Source organism: Lissotriton vulgaris, chromosome 8, assembly GCF_964263255.1.
Source record: "Lissotriton vulgaris chromosome 8, aLisVul1.2, whole genome shotgun sequence".
NCBI lineage: Eukaryota > Metazoa > Chordata > Amphibia > Caudata > Salamandridae > Lissotriton > Lissotriton vulgaris.
The window spans coordinates 1,574,997,990-1,575,022,525 of NC_141696.1; the positions used below are offsets into that span (position 1 = coordinate 1,574,997,990).

At 50.1% G+C, this 24,536-nt stretch overlaps 1 protein-coding gene across 1 annotated transcript in view; it reads left to right on the forward strand.

Moving 5' to 3' along the window:
* Positions 1-24,536, forward strand: part of UBASH3A (ubiquitin associated and SH3 domain containing A) — a 281,915-nt gene that overhangs the window by 86,416 nt on the left and 170,963 nt on the right. Inside the window, exons 3-4 of the mRNA XM_086935867.1 lie at positions 20,225-20,411; positions 22,117-22,315. Of these exons, the coding sequence (XP_086791993.1) occupies positions 20,225-20,411; positions 22,117-22,315 (386 nt within the window). The remainder of the gene's footprint in view (positions 1-20,224; positions 20,412-22,116; positions 22,316-24,536) is intronic.

The window sequence follows — 24,536 nt, forward strand, 5'->3', positions numbered from 1 at the left end:
CTTCCTCTAATGCCATACGCAATGCCACGCGCCGTGATTTCACGCAGTGTGATGTCATGCACCATGATGTCACTTGATTACTGCTTAACTTGGTTAGCCCCCTCACATCTTTTTTTTTAGGATTTTTTCCCTGAGTGTGACGTTTGCGAGATCCACCGGTTGTGGCGTCTCTGTGGCTTCCTGGTGGTTTAAGATCCACTGGGAGGGGGGGCTCTGTGCTCACTGCATGGAGACATAAGGGGGCTTCAGGACACGGGTGATGATCGGCCTGCGGGGCAGAGGGTGTCAGGGTCACTGTTGCACCTTGGCACCGCGTGTCCTGGTCCTGTTTGCCCCCACTGGGATGAAATGTGATGGATGGACCTGGTATGGAGATGGTTGTAAGATGGGTGTGTAACATGGCACTTGAGGGGTTTCAGTTTGGCTACGTCTCAATCTGAGTAGAAGGCAGACTTATTTGGACTCTGCCACAATCACAGTAGGAAACAGGCCACTCCCATCAGATACCTGCCAGAAACAGAACCACATCAAATTTATTATTTTTTTTCCAACATATATGAGCCTCCTCAGCCACCCTCAGAAAACCTAGGGGGTCAAGATACGTCTCCCGTGCCCCCTTATACCCATTTCCCACATTGTTTTTCCTCCATCTTGTGATTAAATTCGACCGAAACACAAAATGGCGAACTCCTGTTACGCTACCGGTGAGCGACCTGGTTCGCGTACCGGGAAGCGCTTCTACCGCGAAAAATCGATTTTTTTTTATTTGCCCCACAAGACCCTTTAATAACCCCCACATCATTCCTAGGGGATCAGGAGGGGTCTATTTTGCCCCCTTTCATTAAATTCCCCCTTCGTTTTTCTCCTCCTCTTGTCTCTCGATCCTACCGAGAGACAAGATGGCGGCCGGTCCGGACTGTTTAGAATGTTGACAGACACCGGAGAGCCAATCAGCTTCACTTCGCAAAGTTCCGTTACGAGTCAGGTACGCAAACCGGGGCGCTAACCGGAGCGCTGTCACAGATATATCTGTTTTTTAAAACGTTAATTTCTCAAAATCCACTGGAGCACATATATTGAGACATAGCAAAGGCACGTCGGGCAAACCATATCTACAATTTTGCCAAGTTTCGTGTAAATCCATTCAGCCGTTCGAGCTAAAAGTGAGTCCAACCGCCCTATGGAAAAATGAATGGGAAAAACGCGGGAGCGGAGCCGACCAGCCTTCCTCTCACACCAGTTGTGCACCTTGACTGGGGTGAGGCTTCCAAGTTCTTGAGCCTATGACCTATCAAGAGAACCCCCCACACACACACCTGTGTGACTGTCCGTACATGCACCTGAATGGTTCCACCCCCCTGGACTCTGTCCTCGTGCCTCTTGCTAACCCCCCCCCCTCTTCTGCTGGCTGAATAAAAATCTAGTTGCACAGGTGGGGAAAAGATAACTCTGGTCTTTAACCAGCCTCTCCTTAAAGAGACAGAAGCAACCGAGGCTGAGCGAGACTCGGAAATCGATGCATTTTAATTGGATACATTTAATCATAATCAATGTCCATTAGCAAACTCTGTTGCATGTCATTTCGGCTTCAAGAAAACTTAGCATGAAGGGGTCAATTTCATAGTTTCATTTTCATCCAGTTCAAAATCATTTAAACTCGACACCTACAATACTACGTCCAATGTATCACTGCTTTTAAATTGTGACCCTGAACGTGGCTTGATAACATGTCGGCTGCGCTTTACATGCTGGAAGTGATGTCCTTTAAAGGGGTGAGACCACTTCCCGTGTGTTACCATAGTAGCCGTGATGTCATGGACCAATCACTAGCCTGCAATGCTTCACTGGGCAGGTCAGTCCTTCTGATGGCTACAACAGGTCTGAGAACCGGCTAAATGTCTCTGGCTGGAGTGACTGATGACGCAGGAAGAGGTAGGAGGGGCCTGGGGGGCTGTTGAGGAGGTGACTTATTAGGCTGGAGTCTGGGCGCTGCCAGAAAAAAAAAGAACCAGACCCTCTTTGGGTACTGAGGTACTGAAGGGTTCTTCTGCAAGGATCTGGAGAGTCCAGTGCTCAGAGGTGGACTCCACCAAGGTAGGACACACGGGAGGCAAGCCGCCACCTACATCCTGCCCAGAAACCTACATTAATCACCGTCTGAACTTCCACCAGCCCTGCAGACACCAGCGCTCCGCTCCCTCTTACCCACCCACACCCCCGCGTCCACCGAAGCAAAGGTGGCGGCCGCTCATTCTCCCACCTGGTGGCCAAAGCCTGGAGCCTCCCCTCCCCCTCCAGGCCTCCCCTCCCCCTCCAGGCCTCCCCTGCCCGCAGGGTTCAGGAAGGCTCTGAAGACCTGGCTGTTTGACTGATCCCACCCAGCGGCAGAAGCCCCCAGCGCCTGGATACCCTCATGGGTGATAAGAAGTGTTCTACAAATCCCATCTGATTGGTTGATTGATTGATTGGTGGACCACCTCTGGGAGGCTGGAGCCCCTCCCAGACTCCAGCAGGGGCGTGTAGAGAGTCTTGAGGTAGGACAGGGGCACGCCTCGCACAGGAGAGGTGACACTACCACTCTCATCGTTAGTAGTCAAAATATCAACCTACAAGGACGGCAGCTCTACAACCACAGCGTCAAGGAGAGCCGATCATGTGGCCTTCAGGATATGACCGGTCCTCACCTCGACACCACAGCGGCCGCCAGTGCTGGGGACTCCGCACTGATGCAAGCTGAGGCTTCCGACCTCGATATTGTGGCATACAACAGAGGGAGAAGGGCGTGGACAACACGAGCGCCCCCTACCACGGGGAAAGAACTCTTCAACTGAAGGAGGCGCTGCAATGTCTACAGCTAAAGCACAAGAGGTGGGAACCGGGGTCACCCACCCCTGCGGGACTGTTGTAAGTCACCCAGCCCTGCAGCCCGCGGGCTGAGGTAGAGGTGCGACACAACCCGTTCAGGTGGTGATGGACCCATGGTCTACGCAATGTTTGCGCTGAGACCTTTCTGGGTGTTCTAAGGCCACGAAAATCCAATACACCTCCAACAGGGTCATGCAGATGGCCTTCTGCTTCAATGTAGACTTCCAGCTTTGGACGCTCGGAAGGGGGTTGTTTCCATGAGATGTTTCCTGAATTCCCCCCCCCCATCCTTCACATCCGTTGAAATCAGAAGTCTCATAAACCCTGCTGTTACAAATAATACTGAAGGACACCCCAGCACCTCAAACAACCTCTGAGATGTGTTTCATTGGAAGCTGGGGCCCGTTGTCTACTACGAACCCGTAAACAGGGGGGCTGTTGTGTGGTCACGATGGACGTGTGTTGCAGACAAGCACACCAGTGCCCCTTGGTGCTAAGTTCACAAGATCACTAGGCGACCAGTGCCCATGGGGAGGGGTGTTGTGCACTCAACGGAGAGGGATGTTGTGTGATTTTGTCTTAAGTTAAATTTAAGACAAACTTAAGTTAAACTTAAGTTTAATTTAAGACAACATCCTAATTTAAGACAAAATCCTAATTTAGGACAAAATCCTAATTTAGGACAAAAACCCAATTTAAGACAAAAATCGTAATTTAGGACAAAATCCTAATTTAAGACAAAATCCTAATTTAAGACAAATTCCTAATTTAGGACAACATCCTAATTTAAGACAAAATCCTAATTTAAAACAAAATTCTAATTTAGGACAAATTCCTAATTTAGGACAACATCCTAATTTAAGACAAAATCCTAATTTAAGACAAAATCCTAATTTAAAACAAATTCCTAATTTAGGACAAAATCCTAATTTAGGACAAACATCTAATTTAGGTCAAAATCCTAATTTAGGACAAAATCCTAATTTAAGACAAATTCCTAATTTAAAACAAATTCCTAATTTAGGACAAAATCCTAATTTAGGACAAACATCTAATTTAGGTCAAAATTCAAATTTAGGACAAAATCCTAATTTAAGACAAAATCCTAATTTAAAACAAATTCCTAATTTAGGACAAAATCCTAATTTAGGACAAACATCTAATTTAGGTCAAAATCCTAATTTAGGACAAAATCCTAATTTAAGACAAATTCCTAATTTAGGACTAATAAATGCCTTCTCTGAATACCAAAAGTAGTAAGTTTAGGATTTTGTCTTGAGTTTGTTCTGTGAATCGGGCCCAGACACTGTAAATACAATCTGTAGCAATGATGTTCTGTTGCAGAGATTCTGCTCATACACAGAACTGCACTGGGCCAGGGACAGACTGATTTGCATATAGCCAGGTTCTGAGCTGGGATGGGGCAGTGAGATAAATAACGGTGATGGATCAAGCCCTGATCTTTGGACTGGGTAAGAGTGGTCTGCTTAATTCAGACACTCTGTTCATCACCACCCCCTTTTCTAAATCGTTTTTGGCCACTATAGGTGTGGCAGGGTATACTCAGACATGAGTCCCTTTCTCACTGCTCCATCAGGATTCAAGCAAGCCGGGCCGAAGACGGCTGAAATGCCAGAAACCGGTCCCCGGTAGCTTGTCTCCTTTCTGGTGAAGAATTGGCTTGGTAGTTTAGTCTGCCCTGTTCCCATGATGCACTGGGCCAGGGACAGACTGATTTGCATATAGCCAGGTTCTGAGCTGGGATGGGGCAGTGAGATAAATAACGGTGATGGATCAAGCCCTGATCTTTGGACTGGGTAAGAGTGGTCTGCTTAATTCAGACACTCTGTTCATCACCACCCCCTTTTCTAAATCATACACAGAACTATGCGCAGGATTATGGGACCTCGGTGTGTAGGGGCTGAGCCTTCCTATCGCCTCAGTACCCACAGTCCCAGGACCGACTAGCTATAGTGTCTCACTCGCTCTTCTACTCGCAAATGGAGAAACCAGTGATTAGACACCCCAGAACACAACACTCGTGGATCTCTCAGGAATCGGAGTAAAAAGACACAAAGATATTTTAAAATATTTATTTTAACTAACGTGCTCTAAAATGCTGTATACGAGCCACCACCACCAGCAATATGCATAATATCAATACAGTTAGCATTGCAGCAAGGCCATATATTATAAAAGGAGATGTCATTTTATAAAGACAGTGGATAAAGGACTATAAGGCCTAACCACCCTCCCCTTGGTAAGCAGAAGTATTATTATATAATAGTAGATCTCTGGGCTTTGTCCGCAGACCCCATACCTGAGGATATAGATCGTATTTCTTCATCACAGGTGCGTGTTGCTGTTCTCCCTGGAAAGGTCCCTCTCCAAGTGTCTGTTACCTAAACATGTATCCCATAATATCAACGTACGATCCTCCAGCAGAAACAGCTGCAGTGGTATGTTTTGTCTAAGTGCTAAGGCCTGACCAGATCAGAATAACAAGAGTCAGTGTTTATCGACCTTCGCACAATGTTCAGACCAAACACTAGGAACGGGCAGAGAACGAGCACAGCAGAGAGTTCTCATGTGAAAGGCATAAATAGAGTCTCGCAACAATAAAGACATGCAGTGTCGTGCGCAAAAGCATCATGGCTACCGGGCTCATGCTAACTTAAAGATGTCAACAATGTCCCTAGCGACCATGTGACAGTTCAGCTCATGCAACACGTGACCACAGCAGCAGACACAGAACTGGACGCCAAGGCGGTCCTTAGTACACGTCTCCTCCAAAGCACCAAGGCCTGCACTTGAGATGGTCCAACGGGGACCCTGCATGAAGCAGGGACCCCAACACTTTGTAGGGTGGTGGCAGGACACGCCTACTGGACTTTAAACATCGCAGACCCCAGTCGTAGGAAAATACCTTCAGGAAAACAGCGGGAGAAGGCAGCCATAGTGGTTTGAAACAGTTCGCAGTCCCGCCTTGTATTGGACAATGTCTGATGCCAGGTGATGCGAAGTTAAATGACAGTTATCATTTGGTCCAATTTACTTGATCAAACATCACAAAATCAGGGATTGCTCTTATTCTTCATTTGGACCAACTGTGGGACGCGTATTGAAAAAACATTCCTATGGGCAGCTGTGCAGCAACCAACACAAAAATGAAATGGTATTTATTTACATAAATAAATAAAGACATACATTGCCTACCGGTTCCCCGTGTTGCCCACCTGTCTGAAGAATGCGCGAATCATTGCTAGACAAACTTCTGTCTGTATTAGTCGGTTGTTTTACTCCGTTCGCCTCGATGCGTTTGCGAAGCCTTACTTTCTCCGTTTGCCTGCTAGCAGAGGGGAGAGGGTGTAGTGTACAGGCCGGAGCTGCTTACTCTTGCATTGGGAGCCATGTTCAAGCCCAAAACATCTGTGATCCTTGGCACATCTCTTAATGCACCTGTGCCTTAAAAAGATGAATCTGACCTTCTGTATTCTGCAGACATGCAATAAAGGAAATAAATGTCATTCCTTTGTCAACATCTAGAGGAAACACAAGTGCTCTACGAGGAAGATGCACTGAGACATTGATGGGCCCTATGGGGTCATTTTTTATGACTATCCCCCAGATGCATCAAGCCCAGATTCTGCGTATTTTAATTTGCGAAAAATACTGAATCGGAAATTAGAATTCGCAGAATGGGATCCATCAAAAAAAGCATTCCAAAAATGCAATTCGCAGTCGGCCGCGATCGCCGAATGCAAATTTTGCTAAATCGCTCAAAAATCTCAGAATCTCTGGTTTTCCATGTTGAAATTGCGATTTCGCAATTACTGAAATTGCAAATTGCGATCTCGCAAATTGCGAGATTGCAAAAACGGGAAGTCGCATTTCGAGCACAATGATGACATCACAACCAGGAAGTAGGCAGTTCCCTCACTCATTCTGAACACTGAGCTGGAGAGAGGAAGAGGCACAGCACTGAGCTCCATCAGACACACCCTGCAGCCCCACAACAGAACATACATCCAACTCCAGAATGTCCCAGGATGCAGTAGGAACCAGTGCAACTGGCAGGAAAATAAAAATAAAATTTTCTGAACAGGAGCTGGAGTTCCTGATCCAGGAAGTCAGCAGGGACCATGATAGGCTTTTTGGGAAGCGATCCAGGAAGGTGCGTGAAGCAGACAAAAGACGCATTTAGCAGCTCATCAGGGCGAAGGTAAACTCTGTAGGAGTGACCCAGGGCTCAATTGATGAGCTGAAGAAGAGGTGGTACGACCTCAGAGGCCGTGCCAAAGAGCGCATAGCTGAGAGGCTGGGGGAGCAACATGCCACGGGAGGAGGAGACCCCACAGTTGCGGACAACTCTCCACTCAAGGACCTTGTTGAGGATACCATCAAACCAGCAGCCCGAGTGGGGGTCACTCAGCAGGACACCTCCAGAGCCACACAACAATCCCAAGGTAAGAGCCATGCAACTGCGACCCCGTCTCCTAACAATGCCCATGCCCCCAGAACTTGCCATTTGATAACCCCAGTAATGCAGACCATGCACATCAGAAACGCCATATTGCATTGTGGGACCTGTTGTGTGACAATAGTTCCCTGATAGCCACACACAGCCAGACCTGTCAAGTGAAACATATCCCTAAAGCCAGTCAGGGAATGCAAGCCTGCATGCATGTTGCAACATCCCATGTGCAAGATTCATATCATTAATCATGCACCCATTTACATCACAGGTGCTGCAGAACCACAGAGCAGAGACAACGAGGCACTCCAAATTGAGGAGACCCCAGAGGAGACGGAGGGAGAGAGCCATCCTGCCCCACGACCTGTACCGTCACACACACCTGCACCAGTACCACCACCTCCCCATGCAGAGAGGGCCACCCCTGCAGCCACAGGAGGAGTGCAACCACCCCATGCGTCACGCATGGCAGTGGAACAGGCCCCACCACCACCCAGGAGGCAGACACACCGCACAGCCACTGTGCGGTCGCAGGCAAGCGGCCAGTTGAGGCAGCAGCGCAACGTGGCAACACGAGCTGACAGGGGGCAACATGCCCAAGATCCAGGGCTTGGTATCGAACGCCAGATGCTAGCTGTCCACCAAAAGCAGGCACGGCACATGGCAGCCATGCAGCTGCAGCTGTACAAGGCTGCGCGCAATGTGAACCAGCTCACAGAGAGCGTGCAGGAGTTAACGGCTGAAGTGAGGGAGAACAGCCAAATCATGGTGTCGCAGCAGGACATCAGCCGCCGCCGCCACCGCCAGCTGCTGACCCGGCTATCAGCATATACCAGGTCAAACCACCTGATCGGGAATGCAACATCCCAACTGTCACGCCGGTCCCTGGCAATGCAAATACAAATGGTGCAAGGCTGTTGCTAGGGCGTTGGAACAGGTCACAACAGCTGTCCAAAACCAGAAGGTAGTGGCCATGGCCATGCAAGGGGGGGGGATGATGATGCCAGTGAGGGCACATCCAGTCTGAGCAGCCTGTCCCTGCCGGTGGTACCAGAACGACGCCGCAGTACCAGGCCCAGTGCAGCATCACGGCCCGATACTGGCGAGGTGAATGTGGAGAGGCGACAGGGTGCTTCCGGCCGGAGGCGCCAGTGATTGACTGAACATTAGCAGCAGTGCCATGCTCATGTACCAAGCACGCCTGCTTCGCAATCATGGGGCTGTATGACGTAATACAGTTTTCATGTTTTTTTAACAAAAAAAGTAAATGAAAGAGCTTGTTTACATAATTATAAGAATTTTTTTCAAACGCAAATCCTACTCATGTCATTATTTCATTGGTCATGCATGAGTGCAGTGTTGTGTGGGGGGGCGTGGCTTGGGCGCCGATGGCGATGGTCGCCTGAGAGCTCGGCTCCGGGACTGAGCCCGGGATTATCCTGTTAATCGGAGGCCGCGGGGCACCCTAGCCCCCGCAAATCGTAGCTCGGCCCAACTAGACCCCACTGAGACGACCGGCGCGACCTGGACGGGTGGTGATCTGCCCGAAACACGAAGTTCGAGGTCCCGGGGAGAGCGACCCAACATGGCGCCCGGACCCCTTTGTCCCCTTGGACGGGGCCATTAGCCTGGATGAACGCCGCTGAGCATAACGTGCCCTCTTCTCATGTGTTTTCCAGGAGAGTGAGGAGTTGGACTCTGCCCTGCTGAGACCCTGGTATTGATGAAGGCGCCTGGGCGATCGGAAGCTCCCACCATAGTAAACCCAGACGCCTGGAGGTCCCGGCGGTGGTGACGACCCCCGACGCGGCGCCTGGTTGCATCCCCCGATCGGCCCGATCCCATGGGAAGCATAACCCCCTGGTGCCACAAAGTCTCTGGAGGAGTGGATGGCCCTCGTTCCGGATCCTCGTCAACCAGACGGCCCTACCCGGCCTGGCGCCGAGTGTCTCCGCCTCCTCCTCAGCGCTCTCAGACGACACGGTGGTGGCGTGAGCCGAACCTGTGGAGATCCACCTGGCCCTGGAGAAGAGGATCATCGGCCTTCATCCCGAGGGCCTCCATTCGGGAGAGTTGTAGTCGGAGCCCGCACTCGGGGGCACCTTTATCTGAGCCCACATTGTGCGCTTCCCACGATATGGGGAAGCCGAGAGGGGCCAAGGGGTCCACCCCGGCCGCCTCTGACTCGGAGACCCCAGACAAGGAAGGCAGCGGCAACCCGGGGGACGCTGGTGGCACACCGCTGCAGCAACAATTTGATCGCGTCCTGGAAGCGATTGCGACCACACGCTCGGCCCTTCAGCAGGACATTGCCCAGGTGGCGACGAGTCTGGGCCTTCTCAGGGCGGATCATGGCAAGCTATCGGACAGGGTCAAAGAAGTGGAAGGCTCGGTGAAAACCTTGGAGCCGGCACAGCGCACCTTGGCCGCGGCAATGAAAGATGCTCTAACCCGGATTTCTGCCCTGGAACAGCGAGCGGAGGATGCGGAAGGCCGTAACAGGCGCAACAACATCCGAGTGGTAGGCCTGCCGGAGAAGATCGAGGATGACGACATGGTGGCCTACTTGGAGGCCTGGCTCCGAGACACGGTAGCCCCGGAAGGCCTATCCTCTTTCTACACACTTGAACGGGCTCATAGAGTCCCAGCACGGCCACCGCAACTGGGCCGGGCGCCACGCCCGGTGGTGGCGCGCCTCCTGCATTTTCGCGACAGAGACCTCATCCTCAATGCCGCTAGACATAATGGCCCTTTCAAGGTGGAGAACAGCCAGGTGAACATTTTTCCGGACTACACCTATGAAACCCAACGTAGGCGGTACTCATTCTTGGCGATTAAGCGCGAGCTCCGGAGCGAGGGCATTCAATACTCGCTCCTATTTCCTGCAAGGCTCCGCGTCATTGTGGATGACAAGACTCCATTTTTTGATACCCCGGAGGATGCCTGTAACTGGCTTGAACTGTATAGAGCTGGGAAGGATGGCTTCGCCCCCACATCTCAGACAACGGCGGAGCCGGGACAGCGACGGCGGTCCACGAGGGTGCGGAGTCGCCGGGGCCGTTCAGGCGGCCCTACTACTGCAGAGACATCGACGGAGCGGAAAGGTGTATTGGAGGTGTTGTCTGCCCTTTCTGGGTCAAGAGAGGATGCCATCGCAGAAGAAGAGAACCCTGGTGACGAGGGAGCGTCGACGGACTCAGAGAACTCGGTGACGGATAGTACCAGCACACCGGTGATTACACCGAAATCGGTTGAGGACCTTCTTGATGGACAGGGTTGACGGGGTGAGCTGTATCCTTTTGGGTGGGGGCCCGTGCCGGGGGTGGAGGGAGCCGATGGTTCAACATGACCGCAGGAGAAGCGGGGGGTGGGGGGCCCTGCCTTTGCCCCGAGGGTTTCCATTACTGTTTAGGGCTTGCTTTAGTCCTGGCAGCCTGAGCATCGAGGGCCCACTGCCACCGCCCAGCCCGCACCTGGCCCCTAAGGCCTTCCTACGGTGACGACTGTAGGATTAGTTGGGGACGAGGGGAATTTTGGAGGGCATGGTTTGGATGGGAACTAAATGGAGTTATTTGGGTCCTGTTCTGGGGAGGGTGGGCGGGGGTTTGGGTAACGTAAATTTTGTTGAGTTTTGGTTGAGGGAAATGGCCGCCATCAGTGTTGGGGGGATTGTTGTTTGCCTATTGCTGGGACCCAGATGGGGTGACTTTGCATGCACAGTATGGGACAATGGCTGACGTTGCTAATGTGAAGTGTATTACTTGGAACGTGCGGGGGCTTCATACCATGTCTAGGCGGCACAAAGTCCACGCTTATTTAGTGCGTAGGGGAATACAAATGGCGCTACTGCAGGAGACCCATCTGAACAAGGCGGAAGGGGCGGCGCTACAGCGTAGATGGAGGGGACAGGTCTTCTACACGTCGTACTCAGCGTATGCCAGGGGGGCGCTAATCTGGATCCGGGCTGGGGTTCCCTTCCAAGTCACAAACTCAGTGGTAGACCCCGAGGGGCGTTACGTGGCCATCTCTGGCACTCTGGGGGGGAGGGACCTGAACGTTTGCTGTGTTTACGCACCTAACATGGACCAGATTGCCTTCCTTTCTAGGTTGTCGGGCTCGTTAGCCCACTTTTTCACGGGGCCCCTCCTGCTCGGTGGGGACTTCAATTCAGTGGTGGATGTGGAGACTGATCGCTCGCACCCGCCCCTCCCTGATTCTCCGGTCCGCCGCGTGGCCAAGAGCCGTGGCGACTGGCAGACACGGTGGGGGTTGACGGATATTTGGAGAGCGCAACATCCCGACACTAGAGATTACTCCTATTTTTCGGGCCTCCACGAGTTGCACGTTCGGCTGGACGGGTTTCTTGGCTCGACTGAACTGGTTTCAGCGGCCGTCCGTTCCGAATACTTGACTAGGACCATCTCGGACCATAACCCCCTCCTACTGGCCCTTCGCTGGTTTCCGGGGGCGCCGGCGGTGCCCACCTGGAAGTTACGCCCTGAGATGCTCGAGGATATTGTCTTCAGAGCGGACTTAGGTGATAAGATCGAGGAGTATTTCGCGTCCAACGGGGGCTCTGCGAGCTCGAGAGCGCTGGAATGGGACGCTTTTAAGGTGGTGGTGAGGGGTTATTGCATCACCAAGAAGGTAGGTATGAGGCGGGTTATCCTCGATGACTTGGAGGTGGCCGATCGGAAGCTTCGGGAGTTGGAACTCCGCCGCCCCGGGCACCCTGAACTCCAGGGACGCACGGCGGAGGCGAAGGAAGCGGTGGCAGCTGAGGTCGAGCGGCTGCGCTGCTTCGACTACAAGGCCTATACGGTTCGGTCCCTTGCAGAAGGGGATAAAACGAGCGCATTGCTGGCTTGGCTGGCTAACCCTACGCGCCAGACCTCACTGACGACATCCATGCGTATGATGGACGGGACCATGGTGCATACTCAACCGGAGATTCTAGGTTGCTACCGGCACTACTACGATCAGTTGTACCGCAGTTGTGCTGTCAAAGACCCCGACCTTCTTGAGGACTATTTGGGATCCCTGGAGCTCCCGATGGTGGAGCCTGACGTGGCGAAAGCCCTGGGTTCCGATATCGAACTGAGGGAGATCCGCAGCGCCATCAAAAGGATGGCGCGGAACAAGACCCCGGGACTAGATGGTCTTCCGGTGGAATTTTATGCGACCTATGCCGACCTCCTGGCTCCGAGACTGGTGATTGTTTATAGAGAGGCGAGGAGGCTTGGCCGACTGCCTGGCTCGATGCGGGAGGCCTTGGTGGTTCCCCTCCTCAAGCCGGGGCGAGACTCGACCGATCCGGCATCCTACCGGCCCTTATCGATGCTGACGGTCGATTATAAGATTCTGAGCAGCATCCTGGCCTCGAGACTGGTTGGCCACATGGCCTCCCTAGTGCATGAGGACCAGGCCGGGTTCATCCCCAAGCGCAATACGACAATAAACATCCGCAGGTTGTTCCGCTTGCTGGGTGAACCGCTGATGGATGCTCCATGCCCAGTGGTCCTGTCGGTGGACCTAGAGAAGGCGTTTGATAGCCTGGAATGGGACTACCTACACACGGTGTTGCGACGGTTTGGCCTCGGGGAGGGCTTCATCAAATGGACCGCGGTCTTATACGCCTCCGTATCGGCCAGGGTTCGGGCGGGCCCATTAATTTCCTCACAGTACCCGGTAGAAAGGGGCACGAGACAGGGCTGTTCGTTATCCCCACTTCTCTTTGCGCTGGCGGTGGAGGACCCCTTCGGGCACGCACCATGTTTCGTTATATGCCGACGACTTGTTACTCTTTCTGGAGGACCCAGTCGAGGCCCTACAGGGAGCTAAGACGGCGCTCTCGGCGTTCGGGGCGGTCTCGGGCCTACGGGTAAATTGGACCAAGACGTGCCTCTTCCCGGTCCGTAGAGGCACCCCTAGTCCAGTCCTTAATGGGGGACTTAGATGGGAACCTGACTGTTTCAGATACCTGGGGGTGTACATTTATCATAATCCATCTGACCTCCTGGACGGAAACATCGCCAGGTGCAGTCGAGCTCTACGGGGGAATATGGACTTCTGGGCTACACTGCCGCTTTCGCTGGCGGGGCGGGTCGCCCTCCTCAAAATGGTGGCTCTCCCCCGACTGCTATACTATTTCCGGGCGCTGCCAGTTTGGATCCCGCCGGCCTCGTTTAGGCTTCTACGGTCGACGGTGACTGGATTCCTTTGGGGCTCGGGCCGCCGTAGAGTGGCCCTTAAGACCCTGATGAGGCCGAAAGCCGAGGGTGGACTTGCGGTGCCGGATTTCGAGAAATATTATTTGGCGGCGCAGCTCCAGACCTTCACCCAGGAGGTTGCCAGGGAATTCCGAGGCCCGGAGGACAGGAGAGGTACAGGGATGGCTAGGCATGTCCTATCTTTCATAGCTCTACGCCAACGTTTGACCTTACAGGACCTAACGTTGGAGGAAAAGACCATCCGACTGTGCTGGAACCGGGCTCACGCCAGGGGCCAACTCCGGATACCGTATGCGCCGGAAATACCATTGGGGATGCTGACGGCATTGCCCCATGGCGGGGATTGGTCACGATTGGCGGACTGGGAGGACGCGGGGTTGCAGTTGGTGGGGGATCTTTATGAGGCCGGGGTACTTTTGCCTTTCCAGGAGCTCATTGATCGTTTCGAGATTCCCCCAGGGGACTTCCTGTTGCACTCGGCCCTGGTACGTGCGATCCAGGCGCATTGGAAAGGCGGACAGGAGGAACCTCCTACGTCTCCGGTGTGCCAATACGTCATGATGTCTGCGGGCACGGTGAAAGCGGTCACCTGCCTCTACGGTAGATTGGTCAATGAAGGGTTGACCCCCCTTACGACCCTCAAGGGCCGTTGGGAGGCAGACATAGGCAAGGAAATCCCAGAAGCGACCTGGTCTCAGCTCGTGCGGCGAGCGTGGAAGGGGACGCGTCACGCCCGTTTTCAGTTGGTCCACTATTATGTACTCCATCGAGCATACCTGACCCCGGCAAAAATCCAACAGTATTTCGCTACGGACTCGGCAGCTTGCCCCAGATGCCCGGCGCCAGAGGCAGACCTCCTCCACATGTTGTGGACCTGCCCGGGTCTGTCCTCCTACTGGGCGGAGGTGGAGAAGACCCTGACGGAGGTGACAGGGAGACCCCTATCGCTTGATGCGGCGGTGGGTCTGTTGCATTGGTTTCCACATACCCCCAAAAACAAAATTTCCAGTAAATTTATTGATTTAGGACTTCTCTTGGCCAAACGAGAGGTGACCAGGAACTGGAAGGCACGCGCTGGTCCGACTGGGGGCAGGTGGCATAGCGAACTATTGAAGTGGGCGGCGGGGGAAAGTACGCTGAGGTATCAACTGGCTGGGAGACAACGTAGCGAGCGAGCACAGGAGACAGCGCTGGAATGGGAGACACTGGTGCAGGCCCTCAGAGACTATTGCGCCCCCAGCGACTCTGATAGTGAGATAGAAGCGCGCCCTGAGTCCCGATAGGCGATGGTGTTTTCTGTTACTGATACGCTCATCTTGGGTCCTCTCACGAATCCTATTGCGGTTGCTACCATACACTGATGGCGGAGTTGGGTGGGGGAGGGATTTCTTTGCAAGTTAGTGTTTTGTGGGTGGGACTTTCTTTTGGGTTTGGGGGCTTGTTTAGAAAAGCAGATGACGGACGGTGGATTATCCGGACCAGCCTTTCGCTCCTGCTGAACCCCCACTGGATTTTATCGCCCTACTTTTGAACTGTGGGCTGGATGATGAGGTGTAAAAACGTGCTGCGGGGGGTGATCGGGAGGCAGTCGATTGATTTCAGTGTATTTTGGATACTGGTCATATTTGTAACAGTTTACTGATTCCTGCAATAAAAATATATTTCAAAAAAAAAAAAAAAAAAAAAATGAGTGCAGTGTTGTGTGAGGGGAAAGGGTGCACTAGAAATAAGTCATTGTGATGTTGTTGCGACGCCTGTGTCCTTCAGCAGGATTCTCCCCGCGTGCATGATGCACATGTGCAGGTGGGCGGTTGTCCCCCTCCGACTCACTGCCAGAGATCTCCACAGGTATCCTCCGCTTGATAGCAATATTGTGGAGTATGGCACACACGGCCACGATGCGGCAGCAGACCTCAGGCTGGTATTTGAGGGCCCCACCAGTCTTATGTAGGATGCGGAATCGGCTCTTTAACATCCCAAATGTCCGTTCAATTACATTTCTAGTGTGAATGTGCGCAGCATTGTAACGCCGTTCCTGTGGTGAGGCAGGGTTGAGGTATGGGGTGAGGAGGTACTCACGGAGGCCATAGGCGCTGTCACCTGAAGGATAGGAGCAGAGGGTCAGTGCCTGTCATGCGCAGCTACATGGTCTTGACGTACTGTATGTGGGCATGTGTACTTACCTAGGAGGTGTCCTTCGCCAATGTCACCCCATGCCAAGCGGGTGTCTATGCCGCTGTGCCTGAATATGAAAGAATCATGCTTGCTTCCCGGGTATTGGGCCACTATGTCGGTGATGATTGTCTTTGCATTGCAGGCCATCTGGATGTTGAGTGAGTGGTAGGACTTGCGGTTCCGGTACATGTATTCTGTCTCAGCGGGTGGGCAGATGTGGATGCGGGTACAGTCAATGCAGCCAATTACATGGGGGAATGGCGCGGTTTTATAGAAGTCTAGCTATGTTTGATTTAAGTCCTGTTGGGTGGTTGGGAAGGTTATGTAGTGGTGTATCCGGGTCAGCATGGCGTCCAGGAAACTCTGTAGGCAGCGTGCTCTGGGAGATCCCCCCTGCAACTGCAACTATCCCCTGGAAGCTTCCGCAGGCCAGGAGGTGCAGGCAGCACAGGACCTGGACATGGGTGGGCACGGCATTGGTCCTCCTTGTTGGGTGCTGCATCAAGGGGTCAAGGTCTCTGATAAGCTTCGTTATCATTGCCCCATTCAGCCTGTATTTGGAGTAGATCTCCTCTTCAGTCTGGCCCAGGAGTGTTATCCGCAGCCGGAATATGCGCTCCTGGATCCTGCGTTGGTTCCGTGCTGCAGCCAGCCGCCTTGCCGTGATGTAGAGAACTGGCATTGTGAATTTCCTCATGCTCCTACTGTGTCTCCTTAAATGCACCTGTTCCTTGTTTCAAAATGTTCTTTTTTCCTAATGAACCTCATGGTTACCACCTGGTTTGACTTCTCCTTAATTTGCGACTTGCATTTAGCGATTTTCGTGTTTTTCGTAATTTGCGATTTTTGATTAATTGTATTAGCGAATTATTTGCGAATTTGCAAAATAATTCACAGAATAGGTGGAGATTCGCTGTTACAGAATCTGTAAGGGGGTTCCACATTGATTCTGCGAATTTATGTTTGCGAATTCGCTATTTGGTGGTTTTTAACTTCATGAATTGCGGGAGCGGAAATTGCGATCGCAATAGCTGTTTCGCAGCTATTGCAATCGCAATTTCGGTTGATGAATCTATGTCTATATGCATAGATGTGCTTGCAACTTAACAAAGTATTGCAGTCAGCACAATCGACACTGTCAATTCCTAAAAGAAACAACAATTTAATGCATGTCAACATACAATGAATACCAAGTGAGACATCAAAACTCTTACAATGAATTAAGGACTGCACTAATCACTTACAATATATTTAATTCAATTAAAATACTTCTCCTAATACAGAATATATACAAAATACATTCTTTGTTATGTATAAAATCTACTTTGTAGTGACTGACAATAATGTGTCTGAACAGAAACATTTAGAATGTTAAAATTGAAACTATCTCAGTATTTTAGTAAAGTCCTAAGCCAGTGATATCTGCATTTTCGAAACCTCTTTGGTCATTCCCTGAAAAGGTCCCAGCACAATGCCAGCCATAGTTGTTTTGCAATATCTGTACCTGGTGTGGTCTTTGAACATGCTTTAAAAGTTACTACATTTGAGTATATAATGAAAAATATGTTGTAAAAAAAAAAAAAAAATTAGGGTTGAGCCTACAAGTTTATAGCGTGCAAGAGACTCTTGTATACAGGACCGGGCTTGGAACCTGCCCGTTGCTTTTCATTTGTTGACTTGCATGGCACTCATCTTAATAGCCTCATAATTCATCACTGCAGGCCTAACATCATTTCCGTTCCTCTCTGTGGAGCAGGGACCAAGCACTGAATGATTCAACTTAATCAGTGCCCGTTCGCTTCTCCCGATGTGATTGAGGTACTATTTGGTTCTGTTTAACTTTTAGTGCCCTGCAAACAGAAGGCGCGTGAAGCTGGAAAAACACAAATTGCAAAGATTTATTTTCTCTAGTTAGCTTCTTTTTTTCCAAGTCTTATTTTCTCACTTTGCACTCATGTTTTCTTTTGTTTTTGCTCATTCACCCCACTCCAATCCACCACAATCCACCCCACTCCAATCCAATAGAGTCTGCCTCATTCTAATCCTCCCCACCCAAATTTGCCGCACTCCAATCTAAAACAATCTGTCCCACTCCAATCCAAAACAATCTGTCCCACTCCAATTTGCCCCACTCCAATTCACTCCACTCACTTCCAATATACCTATCCCCAATCCACACCACTCCAAACCACCAAAATCCACCCCACACCACTCTAGTCCATCCCACACAAATCCAATCCACCTCAATCCTGCCAAATCCAATCTACCTCAATCCTTCCCAATCCAATCTACCCCACTCCAATCCTATCCACCTCACCTCACCCCAATCCACCCCACTCCCTCCCCAATCCACTCCACTCTAATCCACCCCTCACAGTCCACCACACTAGAATACAAATCAATCTGACCCACTTCAAACTGCCCCACTCCAGTCCAAAGCATGCTGCCCCACTCCAATGCAAAACAATGTGCCCCACTCCAATCCAGAACAATCTACCCCACTCCAATCTGCTCTACTCCAATCCATGCAACTCTAATCCACCTCTCCGCAATCCACCCCACCCCACCATAATCCAACCCACTTCAATGCAATCCACCCCACCCCAATCCATTTCACCCCAATCCAATCCCCTCCACTGTAATTCAATCTACTCAAATCCACCACACCCCATGCCAATACAATCCACCCCATTCCAATTCACCCCACTTCAGTTCATCCCACTCCAATCCACTCCACTTCACACCACTCCAATACACCCCACTCCAGTCAACTGCACCCCAATCCAATACACCCCAACCCACCACATTTCATTCCACCCCACTCCACTCAATCCATCCCAGTCTACTCCAGTCTAATCCACCTACTACTTAAATCCATTCCAATCCACTTCACCCTATTTCACCCCACTCCACACCACTCTACTCTGCCCCACTGCACTTCACTCCACTCCACCCCACTCTACGCCACTGCACTCTATGACACCACTGTACAACTCTCTCTGCCACGAAATCACTGAACTCAACTCGCCTCTACTCAACTCTAAGACACTCTAGCCCTTACTCCACTCCACGACTCTCTACTCCAACAAATCCAGTCTAAGAACTCTACTCCCCCCCTCCACTCTAGGACACTCCACACCTCTAACGTTTAGTAATGCTGAGCAGCAGCCACACTGGTGTACAACGTGGCACAACCACATTGCCAAAGCCAATAGCTCTTGTTTAGGCGATATCTATTGACTTGGCCAATGCTTGTTGCCATTGTTTTCAAAATGTTCTTGGGGGTAGAGCGCCCTCCCCATTGCAGTGGTCCGGCACACTCCCTGCGCTTGCTTGCCACGCATCATATGGGGACTGTTCTTTCGTAGTTTTTCTGTTCTCTGTTCTCTATTCTCTGGTCTGTCTTTTTTGTTTTCTCTGTAAGAATGTCTGTCAGTATGACTAGGTAATCTGGTGCTCTGTAGTGTAGTCATTTACCAAGCTTTAAAAATTCATACATTTAAATATGTAGTGAATTGCCATTTTGTTCTCCAGTTTATTTTTAGGGGAGAAAATCCAGGCCCTCCTCGCAGTGGTCTGGCTTGCCCCAGCCCTTAAGGGGGCTGGTCCGAGACACTTTGCCAGGAATGCTTTGGGTGCCCAGTTGGCTTTGCTTGCAATTCTGCCTGAAGTAGCCATGACAGTATTAAACAAATTGGTCGCGGTAGCTTGAGCAGCTAGGCATATATTTACAAGAAACACACACAATACAAGTGAAGATGTGGTCAATTAGATCCACTTCTGAATCCGTTGTATTTGTTCAAAAAGTATATATATCTGTCAGATGCAGCACAAATCAAGGCATCTAACAGTATGAGTCTTACAAATGCTCATTAGAACAAAAATGCAGAAGATCCTTTAGTATGTACAGTGCTCTGTGTGACATGAAAAAGAAGAAAAGATGGGGATAGAGAGTTCGTGTGTGGGTAGGGGACAAGGAAAGGCAGTGGTGACATATATACATCAGTATGATTCACTGTATACGTTTCCAAATCTGATCAAAGCGTTCCCATTATAATACATAACTCTCCAGGACCCTGAATTTATCTTGTTAGGTGTCACTAGAGTTTGTATACAGAGTAGTAGTCGACGTTTCGACCCGTATTTACAGGATAAGTTGTAGTCCTTGTGGTGGGGTCTTCTTCAGGACAGAAGGAGCACGTGTAATTAAAAAAGAAGAAGAAGGGCGGGGTTGGAAGAATCAATCCTCCGCATTCAGTGTGGTTGTAGGGCAGTGCCAGATCGCTCTCCAAATCAATTGAAGTGGCTAATGATTATACATCAGGGGGGATAACCTGTGGCGTGGTATGCTGGCAGGACCAGGGAGTAATCCCTATACCGCTCTCCCGGCGGTTTCACAGCAGGTCTGGTAGCCATGAGGCACCTGTCTGTGACTCCATCAGACCTCCAGATGTGTCCATTTAAACCTCTTTTTTTGCAGGCTCCAGGCTCATCACCATGACCCCAACCTGGATGACCCCATTCCGCAGGAGTATGCCCTCTACCTGTGCCCCTCCGCACCCCTGGCCACCAGCCTGCAGGAGTTTTGGGTCGAGAGTGAGCGCCAGTGCTCCAGGAACCGAGCCCACGAGAGCTTCCCACATATAACGCTCTGCGATTTCTTTACGGTGAGTAGCGCAGTGCGCGTGTTCCCTTGATGACGCTCGGATCCCCTGTGGGGCAGGTAGTTACCTGTAAATGACGTTAATGCTTTGGGAGAGGCTCGTCCCTCCGCGATCCCTCAAGGACCCACCCCAGGCTGCCCATACTGACATATGCCCATGGTTCATTGCAGTTATGGTAAAAACCCACATCCTTCATTGACCAATCAGATGCAGTCCCGGAGAAGGATGGAGGCCTCATATATGTAATAAGTAAATCCAGTAAAGCAGAGGTCTTCAAACTGTGGAGTAGGGGCTTGAATTCATGTCAGGGGCCACCAGGCTCTGGCCAACAGGAGCCTTCACTGTGCCCCTCGGGACAGAGACAAGCATCATGCTGAAAACAGTGCTATGTATTTAGTGAAAGAAAACAGAGTGGCAGTGAGGCCATCTGCAAGGGGCCATCAGTAAAATGTTTGCCACTCATGTCCTGTAAGCGTGCAAGTATGGGGAAGGGGCTACAAGAAAAACCTCAGAGTGGTCTTCCCTCCACCCACATATCTGATAAAGGATCACACTTTAAAACGTTTTTAACCTTCCATCTTAACTTCAAAATAAGCCTGTCACCTTATTAAACTCTTACCTAAATATCTCCAGTTTTGCCAATATCCAAAATATTTGATTTTAATTCAGTAGCCAATTATCTCATTGTTTTCACTACCTCTAAATGATTTGTGTAACTTTGGCTACATTTTGAAGTGTATCTTCTAACTGAAGAAAGATATTTTTAACTATGTTACATGACGAAGCTGTGGAGATGTCAATTTTCACACAATTGCAGTGGTAAAAATAAACTTTCCAAGTCTCAGATGGTGACCACTCATGGTCATGTGTGGTAGCAAATTGATCTGTGGATCCGTGTTTCTGTTGGCTGCAGTTTATCTGATCCCACTGTACAGGAAGCCCCTGGCTCAGCGATGATCGTATCCTGAGGACGCCTTATGTGACCCTTGAGTCCGCTAGGGCTGGTAACCTCTTGCTCTTTCCGGATGTATGACATTACAACGCATAATTTTACAACGCATACCGTTATAATGCATTTTTTACAATGCAACATCCATTACAACGCATGCCATTACAACAAATTTTTAAAAACTACCTTTACAACGCATTCCATTACAACGCATATTACCTTTACAACGCATACCATTACAACGCATACCATTACATTGCATGTATGGTAAGTATTGGATAGTGTAGGGGTAAAAAGTGCTATTCTAACTCCAGGGGGGTGCAACAGTAGGGTTAGTGTTGGAAAGTGTAGGGGTAGAAATTACTATTCTAACTCCAGGGGGTGCAACTGTAGGATAAGTGTTGGATAGCGTAGGGGTAAAAATACTATTGTAACTCCAGGGGGTGCAACAGTAGGGTAAGTGTTGGATAGTGTAGGGGTAAAAATACTATTGTAACTCCAGGGGGTGCAACAGTAGGGTAAGTGTTGGATAGTGTAGGGGTACTATGCGTTGTGATGGTATGTGTTGTAATGGTATGCGTTGTAATGACTGCGTTGTAATGACTTGTGTTGTAGTGGTATGCGTTGTAGTGTCATGCGTTGTAATTGTTGCATTGTAATGGCATGTGTTGTAATGGATGTTGCGTTGTAAAAGTTTTGTTGTAATGGTAGTGCGTTGTAAAAGTTGCGTTGTAAAGGTTGTTTCCCCTCTTTCCATAGTGTGAAGACCGGAAGGTCGGTGGTCTCTATGAAGCTCTGAAGAAGGCCGGTGACCAGTTTGCGAGCAGCTTCCCACCAGTCGTCTCCTTGAACCTGCACTCCTCCAGCAGCTACATTGGCTTCTTCATCAGTGCCGGCCCCGCTGAGGTCCTCAAGAGCTTTGCCGTGGCGTTCGCGACAGAAGCGTCCATGCTCGCAGGTACGGCAGCTCCATCCCGTCAAGGGTCGATGCACTCTTCTCCAGGTAGGGCGTAATAAGAACTGTGAAGGTAAAGGCAAGCATCTGGCAGGTGGTACCCAGGTCGCATAGTCTAGCCACAGGCCAGCAGGATCACTGGCAGGGTGAAGATGTTGGTTTTATGGGCCGTCTCTATCCTTACATGACCTGATGGCGAGGGACCTTCTGAGGAGGACAGAGCTTTATACCCTCCTCCCCTGGCTTTCAGCCATTACTCTGCCCTTTTATGACCCAACAAAGGGAATAAATCCTTCAGCCATTTCCCTGTATGTGGAAGGAACACGCGTGGACTGGGATTTCCAGTCCACCATGTGTGAAAAAAGTTGTATGTTACATTATTGTACACATGTTGTATGTGCTTAATAATGTTTGCAAAAACATCTTCCCCTTGGGTGTACAGTATCTGTTATTACCTCCAAAGGGTGATATTTTTGTAATAATATGTACAACAAGGTGTTTACGTCAGACAATATTCTGCCAACTATATTATGGTTCTAAACCTTGGAAACTACCAATAAAGGTTTTCTCAAACATATGCTTTTTAAACGTCCCAGGAAGCTGGGGATGAGAGGGAGGTGCTGCCATCTGCAAATAATTGTGCACACATTTATATTTTTTAAGACACTTCATGTCAGACGTTTCCGTCATTATCTGTGAGATACAATTATTTAGCGGCTGTGGGGTAGGATTCTAACTTAAAGAACATACCAGAATGATGACAGTCCTGTATACTAGTACAGTTGAGGTCACCAGGGACACACTTCTCCACTCATAGGGTTTGCTTTTAGAGCCTTATGAATCTGCTTGGTTGCTGTCCTCATGTAATGTAGATGTATCAGTTGACCTAAGATACCTTCCTTGATGGTGATGGTGGAGTACTGTGCTTTGGCCGATGTATTGAGATGTTTGTGTTTTGCGTGGAGGGACGTCGGTATCAAGAGGTTCATTGCAGTTCAGTTTTTCTTTCATTTTCTTTCCTGTCTGCGGATGGATCATTTAATGTCATTCCAGTTCTTTACCAGGGTGCTGAAGGCTTTCGCTTGCACTTGGTGTTGTAATTGGGGTGTGGAAGTTCACACAGTTTTCCAGAAAATGACTGAAGTTGTTTAGGAGGGTGTTGGTATTCAATATGGAGTTGATGGGGTCTTTGAGGACCTGAAGGGTTGGTCTTCCCTTTGGGTCTGACATTGTTTTTTTGGTAGCACGCTCAGCAGGGGAATAGGGATGGCATAGTGGTCAGCAAAGTCCGAACATGTAGGTGGTTTGCATTGGGTTGTTTGTGATGTTCAGATGACAAAATCGAAGAAGTGGCTTTAGGAGTGTGTTGGTTGTGTGTCATGCTATATCACATTGAGTGTGTCGTTGAGATTTAAGAAGGTGTCTCTGGTTTTTGTTTTTTGTTTTGCATTGAGTGGAAGTATGAAATCCCCCAAGAGGGTATTATGGGCATGTCAGATGAACGAGGTGGTGTAGAGATGTTAGAATTTATCAGTGAAGTCCTTGTTCTACCCAGGAGGTCTGTAGGTGAGATGGAAGGTGATGGTCTGAGTTGCAGTAGGAAACAGCATGTCCGCAGCTCCATGTTTTTGAGAGTTACTTGCTTGCAGAGGGTGCCAGACTAAGATAACTTATGGACTAGGAGAATGTATGCCTTCTCCTTTTTAGGTCTCGCAGAGAGACCTATTGCAGTCAAACCAGAAAGCTGAGTTCACGATGCGGATTTGTAGAAGTGCACGTGCTCCTGAACGCGCTTCTATCCCCCTGCCTTGCTCTTCAAAGGCTCCCCTTACCATTTGCTCCTGCCTCCCCGCCCACTGCTTCACACTTCACGGCCGCCAGGCCGTGACTGGCATTTCTGTCCAGCAGCTTCAAAGGGGTCTGCTTCCTCGCCCACTGCTTCACACTTCACGGCCTGGCGGCCATGACTCGCGTTTCTCCTTCCCCCTCCCCACAGCAATGCCAAGAGCTTGTTTCTCATCTGTCTATAACCAAATTCAGCCTCCGCTCTTGTTAAATAGGTTCCCACTCATAAACCACCTTTATAAGTGGCATTCAGCAGAGTCCAGATTTGCCATACATTTTCTCATCTGTATTCTTTTTCTCTTTTTGCATAGCAGATGCATGTTCAATTTATGCCTCATAACTCGGGATTTATTCCGTTCAAACTAGCATCTTCGAAGTG